This window comes from Lithobates pipiens, unplaced genomic scaffold, assembly GCF_037356315.1.
Source record: "Lithobates pipiens isolate NorthernLeopardFrog02 unplaced genomic scaffold, aLitPip1_a1.2 Scaffold_10, whole genome shotgun sequence".
NCBI classification, from domain to species: domain Eukaryota; kingdom Metazoa; phylum Chordata; class Amphibia; order Anura; family Ranidae; genus Lithobates; species Lithobates pipiens.
The window spans coordinates 35,632,034-35,647,807 of record NW_027507686.1 but is presented as its reverse complement, the minus strand read 5'-3'; the positions used below and the strand labels follow the sequence as shown (position 1 = coordinate 35,647,807).

The 15,774-nt window shown below is 43.0% G+C and overlaps 1 protein-coding gene across 1 annotated transcript in view; it reads left to right on the top strand.

Moving 5' to 3' along the window:
- The window catches only part of TANGO6 (transport and golgi organization 6 homolog), a 103,997-nt gene that overhangs the window by 64,058 nt on the left and 24,165 nt on the right, over positions 1-15,774 (top strand). The window contains exon 15 of the mRNA XM_077454168.1: positions 7,385-7,537. Within this exon, the coding sequence (XP_077310294.1) occupies positions 7,385-7,537 (153 nt within the window). The remainder of the gene's footprint in view (positions 1-7,384; positions 7,538-15,774) is intronic.

The following is a 15,774-nucleotide window of genomic DNA, read 5'->3' as shown; positions in this document are numbered from 1 at the left end:
CAGCCTGACCTTTGCTATAATGAGAGGTGCTGCATTAGACCGTGATGGCACACAAGGCGTGTTTAACTTCCAAACGCAGGTGGTGTTGCCAACACAGGTTCACTTTAGTCCTTCATTGTGCTGTGCTGAAGCTGCAGTGGGTTCATAGACACTGAGGGACTAAGTTTATAATGGTTTAAAAAAATAATTGATTGCAGGGAAAAATATGAAGTTGAACTGTCACGTTTTAGAACATGGTAATGCAAAATAATTCACACCATCTAGAGAAAAGCTCCCTCTCTGTCTACTGTTTACTCTGTCTACTGTTTACTCTGTCTACTGTTTACAGTACAGTTTAAGTGGGTCATTGACCCTCTTGAGTACATTTTGATTTTACAGATGAATATTGGCATGTAGTAAATGACTAGGCCTCTTTAAATGATGGACATAATTGGTCAACAAAACACTACGTGGTCACTATACACGGCCATATTCCAATAGTAAAAAAATTATTCGTAAACCAATCAGCTCTTCTGTATGCATACAAATTACAGCGCTCACAATACATCATAAATTAATTCAATCAATAAGTGAATGAATTATAAGAAATGTCCATATAAGTTGTGCATAGTGCTCCAAACTTCCAGGTGTGCCACACACCCCTCCTGTATCCCCACTCTCCAAAGGAAATGGACCCCTAGCTTTTCAGTCTAGGGGTCTTTCAGGCTAGAACACTGGCCCAGAGTGCCAATTCACAGAAGGCTCCAAAGTAGATCTCCCCCAATTATGATGGTCATAGGCAGATGCAGGTACCAAAGTAGAAAACAAAAAGGGACTGATAGTGAAGTACAGTTTGGCAGATTGTTTTATCGTGCAAACATAGGCAGGTACTTACAGAATGGGAAGGTTAAAATCGCATGAACATATTGCACAGATAAAATTGAGCGAAAGCGGCATCCAGCGTGCGTTCCACTGAAACAGGAAGTGACGTTGTTTGGACTTTTCTCCCTTTTCCCCTTTTCTCCCTTCTACAGGACGTCATCAAGGACCTCATTTTAGGTTAGTATATAGTATACTAATCTGAAATGAGGTCCTTGATGACGTATATATACAGGAGAAGAGCCGCCTCCCTCTTGTTGGGCCAATCCAATACTTGTTGCGGCCATTTTATGCGCTAGAAAAAAAGTGTCTCGTGCAGTGTACACCAACCATGGCTTTACTTCCCATGGACAATATTAGAGTTAATCTAAAGGACATCAATCGGTACAAAATACATAATTAATCATTATATACCATCAATTAAAATATAAATATAATTTCTTTATCGTACATCACGGGACACAGAGCAGCCATAGTAATTACTATGTGGGTTATACGCCACCTATAGGTGAATGGACACTGGCACACCCAAAGACCGGAAGTCACCCTCTATATAACACCTCCCATACAGGAAGTACCTACCTTTTTTTGCCAGTGTCTTCAAGGTGATGGTCACGGATTACATGTGCTCTTGGAGCATACTTGGAAATCTGGACAGTTATATTAGGAGTCATGGATTTCAATTGGATTCCCTCAAAAAAGCTGTTAGCCAAAAAAAGATGGTACCCGAACGTCATGGGAAGGAGAAAATATTGCTTGAGGTTTTGTAATGCAGCCTTACGGCGCTGGATCCTGCGTAATGGAACCCTGAGCAGTTTTCTGACCAAGGTGCTTTCCTGCAGGGTGCTATACAGGTCCAGGGGAGTGGACCCTATATTAAGGGGGACCCAGTCCCTGAAGGTCTTTTATGACAAAGCTTGTCCTGATGGTTGAAGATTGGATCTGGCTGTGTGTTTTCCAGCAAACCCTGCGGCAGGAATGGTAAGTTTAAATAAAAGCACGAAGGAAAAAAACCTGGGAAAGGAACACATTTGGTTCACTTCAAAGGATTTCTTCTGGGTAGCGAATGCCTTGCCTGTTTTTTCACCACTAGAGGGTGTATTGTAACATACCTGCTTGTCATGCTTGTTTTTTTCTGTGTACAGCGCTCCTTTGGAGACAGCATTATCCCTCATCCTGGTTGCCAGTTCCCTGAGACCTACCTTCTACACACAGGCACGCAGCCCTTCCCCCAGAGGCTGGTTCCGACAGGATGAGCAGGGCGGTCGGCATCTTGCCACAGTACTCAGCCCCCTGAGCTATCCTGATAGATGGGACCACCTCGTCCAAACTCGTGAAAAGGTCAACTGGAAATAGGCCGCTGCAGGACGTAGGGGGCGTGGCTTAGGCGGCCAGCGTGCACGTGGGGAGCGAGCATGCACATAGCACAGCCCAGGCCATAACATTTGTGACTCTGATGAGTCTGGTGGCTGACGGAGAACACAGAGTATACTGGGGCATGTAAGCACTATATAGGTGTGGATACAGGCATTTAAAGGCATGTCTACCAACCATTAGGCTGAGCAGTGATAGCGGCATTTTTTTTGCTGGACTACAGCTCAGAAGTGAATGCATATTGTGAGTACCTCTGCATTTTTTGCTTAGGACTATGTCTTCCCGAAAGAAAGGTGGGAATACAGCAGGGAGGAGCGCTAGAGCGCCACTGTCGGTATCTGAGGATCCTCGTCATGCTTCCTCAGTACTATCCTTCCCTGAAAGGCCAGGTGCAACTGGCCAGTGTGAGCCATTGAGGCTATCAGGCATAGTGGCTACATCCAACATTTCAGCCTCTGCATATATCACCAAGGACGATTTGGCTTCAGCATTAGCTGGGTTGGAGTGAAAAATAGCCAACATGTCATCTGTCTCGCACTCTGGGAAAAAATGTGAAAGGTCCCCTTCTCCTCCTCCTGACCTTCCAGTTTTGGAATAAGAATGGGCAGATGACATTGAGGTGCCATTGGGTGAACGGAAAAAGGAGCATGCAGATGGCTCCTCTTCTGAGGGCTTCGTCTCAGAGGAGCCCTTCTCAGCCTCGCAATCCTAAAAGCTGCTGGTCCAATCTCTTACAGAATTGGTCCGTTCGGCATATAAATTGCCCTCAGCAGAAGTGGCTGAGGTCCCCTGTTTTTCTTTGGGTTCTTTGAGGCCTTCACAGGGCCCACATGCTTTCCCTTTACACCCACTGCTGGAGCAACTAATATATCCAGACTGTGATCACCCAGATAGGCATTTTCTCCCTCCTGTGAGATTTTCTCTTCTTTATCCAATGGAGGAAAAATTCACTTAAAAGTGGAGTTTGCCAGCAGTGGATGTTGCTATTTGCTCTGTAAATAGGAGCCTAAATTGTCCAGTAGACAATGTCCAGGTCTCTTTTTCTATAGCTGAGTCACCAGTATGGCCTGCAGTAGCAGCAATAGGGGTTTTTCTATCCTTAAAAGACCAACTCAAGCAAGTCATTAAAAGTGTCCCTGCTCAAGGGTAAGCAGCCCGCAAGTTAGCGGAGCTGCCAAGGGCCTTATGTTTTGCAGTGGACGCTCTTAAAGATTCTATTCAACAGGTGTCATGCTTTGCCCTCTTATCTTTGCATATGCGCAGAATTCTCTGGTTGAAGCATTGATCAACTGAGTTGCCGTGCAAAAAGCTATTGGCAAGTTTTTCTTTTCATGAGGAAAGGTTGTTTCGATATGACTTGGATAAGTATGTCCAAAAATTTTCAGGTGGTAAGAGTGCCCTTTTACCAGTTAAAAGAAGGAGTAAGCGTCCTTCATTTAAACATTCTTCTTCCCCAGCACCAGAGGCAGTAGCCTCCAGGAAGTTTCGACGGCCTCCGCTGTCGGGTTCAAGAGGTAAGCCTCAAGGTCAAGCACAAGGCCAGAAGAAGCCCTGGGGGCAGAAGCATGCAAAGCAGAGTCCTAAGGCCTCCCTATGAATGGGTGCCCCCACCGCTTTTTGTGGGGGGAAGGCTTCTGCAGTTTTCAGGAGCTTGGCGGGAAGAGATCCAGGACAGATGGGTCATCTCCACAGTATCTCTAGGCTACAAGCTAGAGTTTTGAGCGTTTCCACCATTTCGGTTTCTAAGATCAAATGTTCCCAGAGACCCATTAAAAAGAAGATCTTTTTTCCAGGCACTGGACCAGTTGACATCACAAGGTGTGATTACAGAACTTCAAACAGAGGAGTAGGGTATGGGGTTTTATTCAAATCTCTTCATGGTGCCAAAACCGAATGGAGACATCAGACCCATTCTAGATCTTCAAGATCTAAATCAATTCCTAACCATCAGCTCTTTTCGCATGGAGTCAATCAGGTCAGTGGTGTCCTCTCTCTCAGACGAGGAGAATTTCTAGCATTAATAGACATCAAAGATGCATATCTGCATGTACCAATCTACCCCGCTCACCAGAAATTTCTGCGATTCAAGGTCGAACAGCATCATTTTCAGTTTGTGGTTTTGTGGGTTAGCCACCACCTCCCGGGTGTTCACAAAGATTTTGGCCCCAGTATTAGCAAGATTAAGGGTCCAGGGTATATCGGTAATGGCATACCTAGATGACCTGCTGCTTATAGAGCAGTCGGTTTCATTCTAGACTACAGTGTGGCCAGCACGGCCAGATATTTGGAGCACCTGGGTTGGATTCTCAACCTAGAGAAGTCAGCTTTATGGCCAGTAAGGAGGCTAGAATACTTGGGTCTGGTCATAGACACAGTCCAAGAAAAGGTCTTTTTGCCTCAAAGATCAGGGCTATAAGAGATCTGGTCCGTTTGGTCAAGGAAAAAAAAGGATCCCTCCATTCGCCTTTGCATGAAGTTGCTAGGGAAAATGGTGGTTTCGTTCAAAGCCATTTCCTATGCCCAATTTCATTCAAGACTGTTGCAAAACCGTATTCTATCTGCTTGGAACAAAGGAGTCCAAGCTTTGGACCACCCAATGTATCTGTCCTCAAAAGTACGTCAGTCTCAGTTGGTGGTTGATAACCAGAAATTTGCAGAAGGGGAAATCCATCATGCCGGTAGCCTGGAAGATAGCAACAAATTGGCTTCCAGGTTCAACAAAAGGTTGGACAGCTTTGTGTCAAAGACAAGGGATCCGCTCTCATTTGGGACAGACACGCTAGTGACTCCTTGGGATCGGTCTTCACTGATTTATGCTTCCCCCCAATTCAGCTCCTACCGCTGCTTTTATGCAGGATCAAGGAGGAAGGGAAGCCCGTGATACTGGTAGCCCCGGCGTGGCCCAGAAGAGCCTGGTATGCGGAGATCATAAGGTTGGCAGTAGGGAACCCGTGGACTCTTCCATTCTGTCCAGACTTGCTTTCGCAAAGGACCGGTGTTCTATCATGCCTTACAGTCACTAAATTTAACGGTTTGGCTACTGAAACCAACATTTTAAAGGATCAGGAGCTCTCAAGCTTAGTGGAGTCTACCCTGATTAATGCAAGGAAGCCTGCCTCTAGGGTCATTTATTATAGGATCTGGAGGTCCTGCGTTTCCTGGTGTGAAGCCAAGAGATGGCATCCTCGAAAATATGTTATAGGGAGAATTCTTGCTTCCTACAATTGGGAGTAGAAATAAAGCTAGCCAAGGGTCAGATCTCAGTCTTGGCAGTATTTTTGCAAAGACTGCTTGCTTCACATTCTTTGATTCAGGCCTTTATACAAGGAGTAACTCGTATAGCTCCGCCAGTTAGGCGGCTATTGTGCCCATGGGATTTGAATCTAGTTTTATCTGTCTTGCAAAAACAACCCTTTTAAGCCTTTGCGCCATATTCCCTTGATCCTTTTGACAAGGAAGTTGGTTTTCTTGGTTGCAGTAACTTCGGCAAGGAGAGTGTCAGAATTGGCAGCTTTTTCCTGTAAAGAGCCATACTTAATTAGTCATAAGGACAAGGTGGTGTTGCGTCCCCACCCAACCTTTTTGCCCAAGGTAGTGTCCAGTGTTCACTTGAATCAAGATGTCTCCCTGCCTTTGTTTTTTCCCAGAGCCTCGCTCTACACAAGAAAAATTGTTGCATTCTCTCGACGTGGTGAGAGCTGTCAGGATCTTTCTGAAGGTGACAGCTCAGATAAGAAAGGCTGATGCTTTGTTTGTGCTGCCAAATGGGCTCAGAAAAGGGCAGGCAGCACCAAAATCAAATTATTTCCCAGTGGATTCATCGGGTTATAATTCAGGCTTATGGATTGAAAAGAAGGGTTCCACCTTTTCAAATTAGAGTGCACTCTACCAGGGAAGTACGTGCTTCATGGGCAGTGCGTCACCAGGACTCTATGGCTCAGGTTTGCAAGGCCCACGACTTGGTTGTCAGTACATACATTTACTAAATTGTACCAGATGGATGTAAGGCGGCAAGAGGATGCCACTTTTGGGTGCTGTGTAATTCAGGCAGTAGTATAGGTCCTTGCATCTGATGGCAGCCTGCTTTGATATGTGTCTCCCTCCTCCAAAGGGCATTGCTTTGGGACATCCCACATAGTAATTACTATGGCTGCTCTGTGTCCCGTGATGTACGATAAAGATAATAGGATTTTTAATACAGCTTACCTGTAAAATCCTTTTCTTGGAGTTCATCACAGGACACCGAGGTCCCTCCCCTCTTGCTAGGATATACATTGCTACAAAACTGAGGCACTTCCTGTATGGGAGGGGTTATATAGAGGGGGACTTCCTGTCTTTGGGTGTGCCAGTGTCCATTCACCTATAGGTGGCGTATAACCCACATAGTAACTATTATGGCTGCTCTGTGTCCCGTGATGTAATCCAAGAAAAGGATTGTACAGGTAAGCTGTATTAAAAATCCTATTATAAAACTAAATGTCAATAGTGATAAGTCCCTTTCCTACCATGCATCTAAATGTTATTGTTCATGCTATAATTGGTCAACAAAACACTAGGTGGTCACTGTAAACTGCCAGATTCCTGTAGCAAATAAAGTAAAAAAATGATCTGTAACCCAATCAGCTCTTCTGGTCTCAGTTCTATGTTTAGCAGTCACTTGCGCAGAATCCCCCTAGGCTGGTTTCACCCCTTTCCGTGCATGTTTTCATGCATTTTTATGTACGTTATCAAAAGCCATGTGTTTTCTTGCACTGCCATTGTGAAAATCTCCCATAACATGTCTGTGCGCAAGACACATCTGTGCAGGTTGATGCATCACACAGATGTGTATTAGCACAATGGCTGACCTGGGTACATGCATTGATGTGCTTTAAAATGCATAGGTGTGAATGGGCCCCAGAAAAAGTGTGAGTATCTGCTGCTTTATCATTGGCAATAATCCCTAGGTCTAGTGTTCTAGTAATATCTGAACCACTGTGTGGACATCTCAGCTGGCCACTGAAAATCAGGCTGGATTGCTGAGTGATTAGGTTGACTGATTACTATTTTTGGCTTTAGCACTTGCAATGCCTAGTTGTGTGTTTTTAATATATAAAAGGTGATATAAATCATGAATCGTGTTGATAACATATTATATTATTTTGATGAACAGGTGTTGCTGTACTTTCTGGGTACATTCCAGACGGCGTCTTACCTATCCTTCTTGCACAATACAACAATTCTGCATCATCAAACAACAAGACGCTGTCTCCTGAGACCAGGATGAAAATGGGGGAGGCACTGATGAGGTGCACTAGAACTTTGGGTAAGTGTCTTCATTGTGTTTATAACAGAAAAATATCATACTTTCATTGCACCTTTTTGTGGTGAAACATTTAACCACTTCAGCACGGATGGTTTTACCCCCTTCCTGACCAGGCCATTTTTTGCAATACAGCACTGCGTTTCTTTAACTGACAATTGCACATCCACACAACATAACCAAATAAAATTGATGTCATTTTTTTTCCCACAAATAGAACTTGTTGGTGGTATTTGATCACCTCTGCGGTTTTCATTTTTTGTACTATTAACAAAAAAAGACCGACAATTAAAAAAAAAAACACAATATTTTTTACTTTCTAAAACATACCCAATAAAAAAATGTAAAAATCAAATTTCTTCATCAATTTATGCCAATATGTATTCTTCACACGCTGGAGAGTGACCGTTTGATTATCTATGCTGGTGAGTTGGAATACACACAGGTGCAGATTGACCACTCTAATAGACAGTTACTGGCTGTCTGGTAAGCAGGATCTGAGCATGTGAGGTGTCACCGGGTTCCTATCAACAGTTTGGTACATTCTGAGGAAAGAAGAATGCACTGGAGAGCTCAGCAACATAAAAAGGCCTGGACATCCACGGAAGACAACAGTGGTGGATGAACGCAGGATCCTCTCTATGGTAAAGAAAAACCCATTCACAACATCCAGACAAGTGAAGGACACTCTCCAGGAGGTGGGTGTATCATTTTCAAAGTCTACAATCAAGAGAAGACTTCACAAGAGCAAATACAGAGGAACCACAAGTTGCAAACCTTTTATAAGCCTGAAGAATAGAAAAGCCAGAATAGGCTTTGCCAAAAAACATCTAAAAAAGCCAGACCAGTTCTAGGAAAGCATTCTTTGGACAGATGAAACTAAGATTAATCTGTACCAGAATGACAGGAAAAAACTGCGTGGAGAAGGCTTGGAACCGCTTTTCCTTTTGCTAAGACTTTTTAAAGCTGAATTCCTGAGAAATGAAAAATCCAGTGGGGCTTGGTTAAATGTTCATTTTTGCTCAGGGTACCCTTAAAGTGGACCTGAAGTCCCCCTGTAAAAGATTGCAAGCAGGCAGCCTTTTATTTCAGAAGAGATATGCACAGTCTCTTCTGTAATAAAATCCCCCCTCTCCTCCGGCATTGTAAACTGAGCTGCACAGCTCAACTTACAGTGCCGGGCTGGTCTCCAAATGCCAGGATGATGGTCTCCTGCACATGTGCATAAGAGGCGTTATTCCCCACCAGTCAATGAAGAGGTCCAAAGACCTGGCACTTATAAGAAGGCGTCTGTGCAGGACCGTTAGACAGGTAAATATAGAGACTTTATTTCTGCTTTAAAAAGTACTTTTATTTACCTTACACCTTTCTCCTGAAGGTTCCTTCTTCCATGCAACTGGTCAACTGAAGCCTTTCTTCTTTGCCAGTCACACTTCTGACATCATCAGGTATAATGCATAACCTATAGTTGCATTCTTTTTTTTTTGTTTAATAAAAAAATTAACAGTCATGACTTAGTACAAGACAGTGTTTCATACATACAGTCTGTAAGGAAAGCCACAAAATTGTTACTGTTGTCTAGGCAGTACTGGACAAGTCAGTAAATTAACAACCAAGCAGTATGTATGTGGAGTTACAGTAAATACAACTGTATATTAACAAACCTTCAAGAGAGGAGTGGCTTATTGAAAAGAAGAGAGTAGAAGTCAGGTAAGGGGTAGAAAAGACATTGAAAAAAGAAGTGGGGGGGGGGGTGTGTTAGGGATTAGAGTGCTCCTACTTTCGACACATGAGATATTAGACCTGAGATATTAAATCTGAAAGGGATCAATCAGGTATTTGAAGACATAATCTCAGAATAGGCCAGAGAGAACACAAAGGCAAACCGGCAGGCCCATATTTTATACGCAATGGGTGCTAAATCCCTATGTTCAAGTGTAAAGGTCTTCCATATGGTAAATTTGGTTAACCTCTTGGAACCATCATTGGATAGTGGGGACGGTAGGTTGTTTCCAGTGGTGGGATATGAGTGATTTTGCTGCATTTAGAAGGTGTGGAGTAATGAAGCACCTATATTGGCCTACTCGTTCGACAGTACAGTGGAAGAGGACTACCCATGGATGATTGGGTATGAGGAAACCTTGAATTTCTTAAATCCGTTGTAAGATTGATGACCAAAACGTTTGTATTAACGGGAATTGCCACCAAATATGGGGGCGTGGGTGGTAAGTTCGCCACAGCCCCTCAAACACAGGGCAGTGGTGTCCGGGGAAAATATGGTGAAGTTTAGTGGTGGTGTGGTGCCACCTTGTTAGTATTTTATAGTTCATTTCCACAGTCCTAGATGAAATGAATTAGATGTGGGTTAGTTGGAGAAAATTGTCACTTTGCTTAATCGTGAGAGGAAGTTGTAGATCCCTTTCCCATGCTTCCATATAGTTAGGGACTGAGTTAGAATCCAGGTCCAGAAAGGCTTTGTAAAATTGTGCTATAGTTTTCTTTGGAGGTTGGGAACCTGCTAGAATTTTTTCTACTGGGGTAAGATCTGCCAGGGAGCGGAGTGATTTTGCCAAGGCTTTGATGACTTGAGCTAGTTGTTTATGTCTCCAACAGTCCATGAAGGAAAGAGCAGTAGACTGGGTGATGATGCAAAGCAGCTTTATCCCTTTGGGAGTTTTAACATGTTGAAGAAGAGCATCAGGTGATAGCCAGTGCCTAAATTGAGGGTCAGTCTGTCCTGGAGGAAAATAGGCGTGTCCCATTAGAGGTATTAGGGGGAAGTTGTATTTCCAGCCATGAGTTCTATGTAAAGTTCCAAATTGTAATGGGGGACCAAGTGACAGGGGAGGTATAATCCGAGAGATGATGATAAGTTTTAGGAATCCAGATGTGGGAGAACAAGTCTAGCTTATTTTCTACATTGTATTTCCATTCTGCAATTATTTATAGTATTACTGTTAGGAAGGGAGTACTAAGCCTCCGTTGTCTTTTAGCCTGGTGAGTATGGACCTTGAAATGCGTGGTTGCTTATGGTGTCATACATATTTAAGAATTAAAAGTTGCATTCTAATTAGGAACACTGAGAGCCTTCCCACAACCCAAAGCATTGTAGAGAAATGGTGATTGCCGGCTGTTGGGGGAGTGAGGGATGAGTCAAGTGACAGTGCTTTTAAAGGGTACTTAAAAAACAAGCATTTAACCCTTGCAGTATGGGGGAAGCCCAGTAGATTTTTCATTTTTCTGGAGTACATCCTTAATTATTAGGGGTAGGGCAGATAAGCTACAACAATGACTGTCTTAGGGCTTTACAGCTGTTGAGATAAGGTATCAGCCACACTAGATGTGCATTAGTTCCAGCGAGTCCACTAGCCATACATGGATCGAAATTCGGCCTATTCAGCAAGGACCAGCCGAACATCGATCAATCTATTGGCTGCAGTGGTTGAACGGAAGTCGATTCACCGATTGGAATTCTGTTCAACCACTCTGTCGGATTTTAGCTGCTCTTTCCACTGTGATAATACAAGGCTACAGCGGGGAGGATTCCTCCATCCAGCTCGAATGTGTGGGTGGGGAAATCAGGTCAGTTTTTTTTTTTTCGTTCCACTGGCTGGTTTAATGAAAAAACTGACTAATGTATGGGCAGTTTTAGACCCGCATTGTGAGAGCAGTAATGCACAACCATTATGTAACCATGCAAAGCATGAAAAAACTCTGCCTATGCAAGAAGCAACTATTGATGCTCCTATCTACATATATAATTTCATAGTATATACAGAAAGAAGGTTGGTAAAATATTAACACCTCTTGAAAAAATGTTCACATTATTAAATTGATCACATTTCCAAAACAAATCTCTGAAACATGTCGTTTTCCTTTAACAAATGCTTTCATAATTGTGATTCACTTTCCACTGTATGTATTACTGTAAGGAACTGAGTAAACCTGCTGCAGGCAGGGATATTTTGTCTGTCTCAGGTGTTACATGACCCTGCTCAGATCTGAAGGTAGACTCCGCATTTCCCAGGTGTATTGGTGTCTGCCTCTCCCAGGATTTACAGGGCTTCCCTGCATGTTTCATCCTGTGTGTTCCACATCCGCTAATAGAGGAAAAGTCATTTTTAAAGGAAATCTTTTGTCTTTTAATCACTTAACTACCTGAGTACTTTTTGCATTTCAGTGCTGTATCCGTTTAACCATTAGCAACCTTTTTATCTGTCATCACCATCTGAAATCAACATGCTTTCTTCCGCTTGTAAAATAAATGTCTGCTTTTATTGAAATATTGAGGAAGTAAACTGAAAAAAATTTCAAATAAGAACATATTTGTGCATTTGTATTTATTACGGTATTTGTGTTGTTTTCTTTCAGTTAGGGGACTGCATTGGGTGGCTATTCCAGCAGAGTCCCACTTCATGAGAAGGAAAAGTGCCTTCCCTCCTTATCTGCCAAGTTCACACAACTGCATTACAGTGCAGTGAAAAAAGTACAGCGTGGAGTACTTTTTTTTTTCAGTGCAGCACAGTGCGAGGCAATCCACCGCCTTGAACTGCGTGCCAGCCATTTGAGCTTTATGAAGCGTCTTTGTGAATTTTCAAAAAAGTTTGTTAAAAAAAAAAGGTAAACCACGTGATTTGCCTAGATCAGGGCATCAGCAATGTATTGGTCGGACCAGAGCGCACCACACACACCGGCTGCTGAGTTGTAACACAGCTGCTGGTGTGAACATACCCTTAGGGCTGGGAGACCAGATCAGGTGAAACTAGCAGATGTCGCATGTCATGAGCAGCATGGAAGCAATATAGTGGGAGGTGAGTGGGGACCAGAGAGAGAGGCGGATCAGCAAACCAAAGGATCAGCAGAGCTGGGGATTACTACTGAGTGGGGTATCTGCAAAGCTGGGGGTACTACTGAGCAGGGGATCTGTTAAACAAGGGTACAAATAAACTGTGGATCTGCTGAACGTGGGTACTAATACATTGGGGATCTGCTGAACAGGGGTACGAATGAGCTGAGGATCTGCTTAGTTGGGGGTAGTACTGAGCCAGGGGTTCTACTGGACCCCTTTAAAACAAATAGAAAATCAACACATTTATGACATTTGCCAAGCTTCATTAAAGCTTCAAGAAAGCATCACAGAAGTATCAAAAACACATTAACAGCTTCAGTCCCAGAATATTTTGGCTGCTCAATGAACAGGGCATTTTTTGCGCTCCAGCACTTAACTGACAATTGCACGGTCGTGCAACGCTGTACCCAAACAAAATTGACATCCTTTTTTCCCACAAATAGAGCTTTCTTTTGGTGGTATTTGATCACCTCCTGCATTTTTTATTTTTGTAAGATAACGCAGTTTCGCCCAGCCGTGCCATTCTGCCGCAGTAAAACTGGGGCGGCTGGTTGGCAAGCAGTTAAAAAAGCCTGTTCAGGTGGTGGGCGCTTTAATGTGTGTTAAAGTCAAAGGAAGTGTAAATGGGCCCTAAATGTTTTTATGTTGGGTATGGAATTCTATGTAAGGGAACTACAACTGCGTTTCATTCCATGGTTGGTATTGTAAAGTGCTAATAAATTTTCTGATTCTGTTTTGTCTACCCTAGTAACTTTAACACAAGTTATATAATAGTATAAAAACAGAGTATACCAATAAATACAGTTCTGTAAAATTAATGTCAGGCTTATATATATGTGTGGTGAATTAGCTGCTAACACACCGTAATAGACCAAAATACTCAACTGCCGTTTTTTTTTTAAATCTATTTATTTTCAGCACATCCATAATGCACAGATGGTTCATTATTTTGTCGTTTTCTTTTAATTTTCTTTTAATTTTCTTTTAATTTTCTTTTAATTTTTACTTGCGGAATCCTGTATACTTGTACAATATCTCCTGCATGTCTGTGGTTTGGACTCCATGTAAATTAGCGAGTAATAAACAATTGCTGGAGGACATGTTGGTGAAGGCGAGGCTTTGATGGTGGTGGGAGTAACATCCTGGCTCTCAGGTTAACTGCTGATTATGATGACACTTTATTACTCAGTAAGGTGTGTGTGTGGTTCTAGAAGTCTTATCAGCAGGTCCAGAGGCTACAGACTGACACATCATGAGGAAACGTCACTTAAAAAAAAAAGAGAAATGTAGATGGCTGTGATGGTCATTGCATGCAGATTATACGGTTTGCCTCTATTCTTCTTGTCCTGATAGTGTTCTCCGTGTATTTTATCTACTTTAGCTTAAAGAGGAACTGAGCTCTGGAAGCTGAAGGCAAAGAAAGATTCATCAGTATTGTCTGTGGACTCCCTGTGGCTGACCTTTTTCCATAAAACTGACCTTGCCATTTCCTTGTTCTGCATGAAGGCAGCCATCTTTCTAGCGGCAAGGGTCTGGTTCCTTATATCAGAGCCTCCAGCAAGGAGATTAATAAGCAGCACATTAGTGGCACTTAAAATCTCTAGCAGTCACAGGTAGCAGCAATTTGGATCTCACTGCGGATTTACAGCTATAACTCTCTAAGCATACTCACATACCAAGGAGTGCACTGCTATTTTTCAGAAGGAAGTTTAGAAAGGGTATATTTTTCAGTGTACTGCTTAGGCACATGTAAAAAAGAAGTGTGGGATTAAAAAAAAATAATAATCAAACGCACATAATCACCACCACCTCTCAAGACTGAGAACTGAACAATCGAAGACTGCTGATCCCTCAGTTTTCAGTGAGCAGAGAAGCGGTGACTGGTAGTCACCGGCTCTCTGTTCTGCGGTTGTGTGAGGGGGCAGGAGCTGCTGACTCAAGCTCTAAGCGGCACGCTAAGAGGATGAGACAGCTGCTGCTCAGGCATCTGGGTGAATCCCGACATTAAAGTCGGGATCTCTTCAGAGCCTGGACCAGCTGGGAGACATCAGCCAACAGTTGAGTTTTGGCTGCTGTTGGCTGAATAGCGATCGCAGAACCAAGTGCACTCCTGTGACCCACAGAAGTAGAGATAAAGGAGCTTTGGCCCTACTTCTCCTTTAACGTATCTAGGTGTTCCCTATAACACAGCAATATTTCACTTTTTTTTTGTTGTTGTTCATATCCACTTTAAAGAATCTCCCCACATGCAGTTACTATTTAGTTGCTCTCCTATTCTGTCTCCCTCCCATAGTACTTGTCTATCTGTTAGTTATGTTCAGATAGTCATGGTGGTGTCCCTGTCATCTGCTCATTAATGGGAGGAGGTATTAATAAAGATTTTAGTTTAAAAAAAAAACTGATAGAAAAAGAGTAATTTATCATTTAACACTGTCAACATGATCAGTAGAATCTGGTTGACATGGACACCTTCCTTTTTGTTCTCTATATAGCCAAAATTTTGAGGACAGTCACACATATTTTGGCTTATGGTATAGGACATTTCATCTCCCCCTTCCATGTCAGCAGTGTCTGCTCAACTCTTGTAGTATGCCATCAGTCTCTGTCTATCTTTGTTAGTATGCGAACAGTCTCTGCCCAGCTCTTGTAGAATGTCGGCAGTAGAATGTTGGCAGTGTCTGCCCAGCTCTTGTAGAATGTCGGCAGTGTCTGCCCAGCTCTAGTAGAATGTCCACAGCCTCTGCCCAGCTCTAGTAGAATGTCCACAGCCTCTGCCCAGCTCTAGTAGAATGTCCTCAGCCTCTGCTCAGCTCTTGTAGAATTTCGGCAGTCCTCACCCATCTCCTGTAACATGCCCACAATCTCTGCCCTTTTGTACTGTGCCCACAATCTCTCCCCTTCTCTTGTAGCGTGCCAGCAGTCTCTTCCTGTCTCCTATACCATGCTTGTAGCCTGTGCCTGTCACTTGTGGCTTGCCTGATGTTTCCACCTATCTCCTGTAGCTTACCTGCAGTCCCTACACATCTCTTGTAGCATGCCAGAATTATCTACGTTTCTGTAGGATTATATCATGTATATCATATGTGGGCTTTTGTTGATGTGATAAGCTGCATTTGGGTTATTATATCAGATATGTTGACTACCACTGATATGTATGTACCAGTCAGATTTTAAGAGAGTTTGAATACCCCATTAAAAGATAAAGTTCTGCAATATTCGGCTTAAGCCCAGAGCTGTCCCTTACAATACATTTTTCCCACAATTTTGTCTGCTCTCTTCTGTCAATCCTTTCCTCTGAATCTCCTCCATAAATTTCCTTTATCAGGGTTTCAGTCCTTTCTGTGGAATGCGTTCATTGTTCTATCTGGTACCCAACCCATTCCATGGTGCA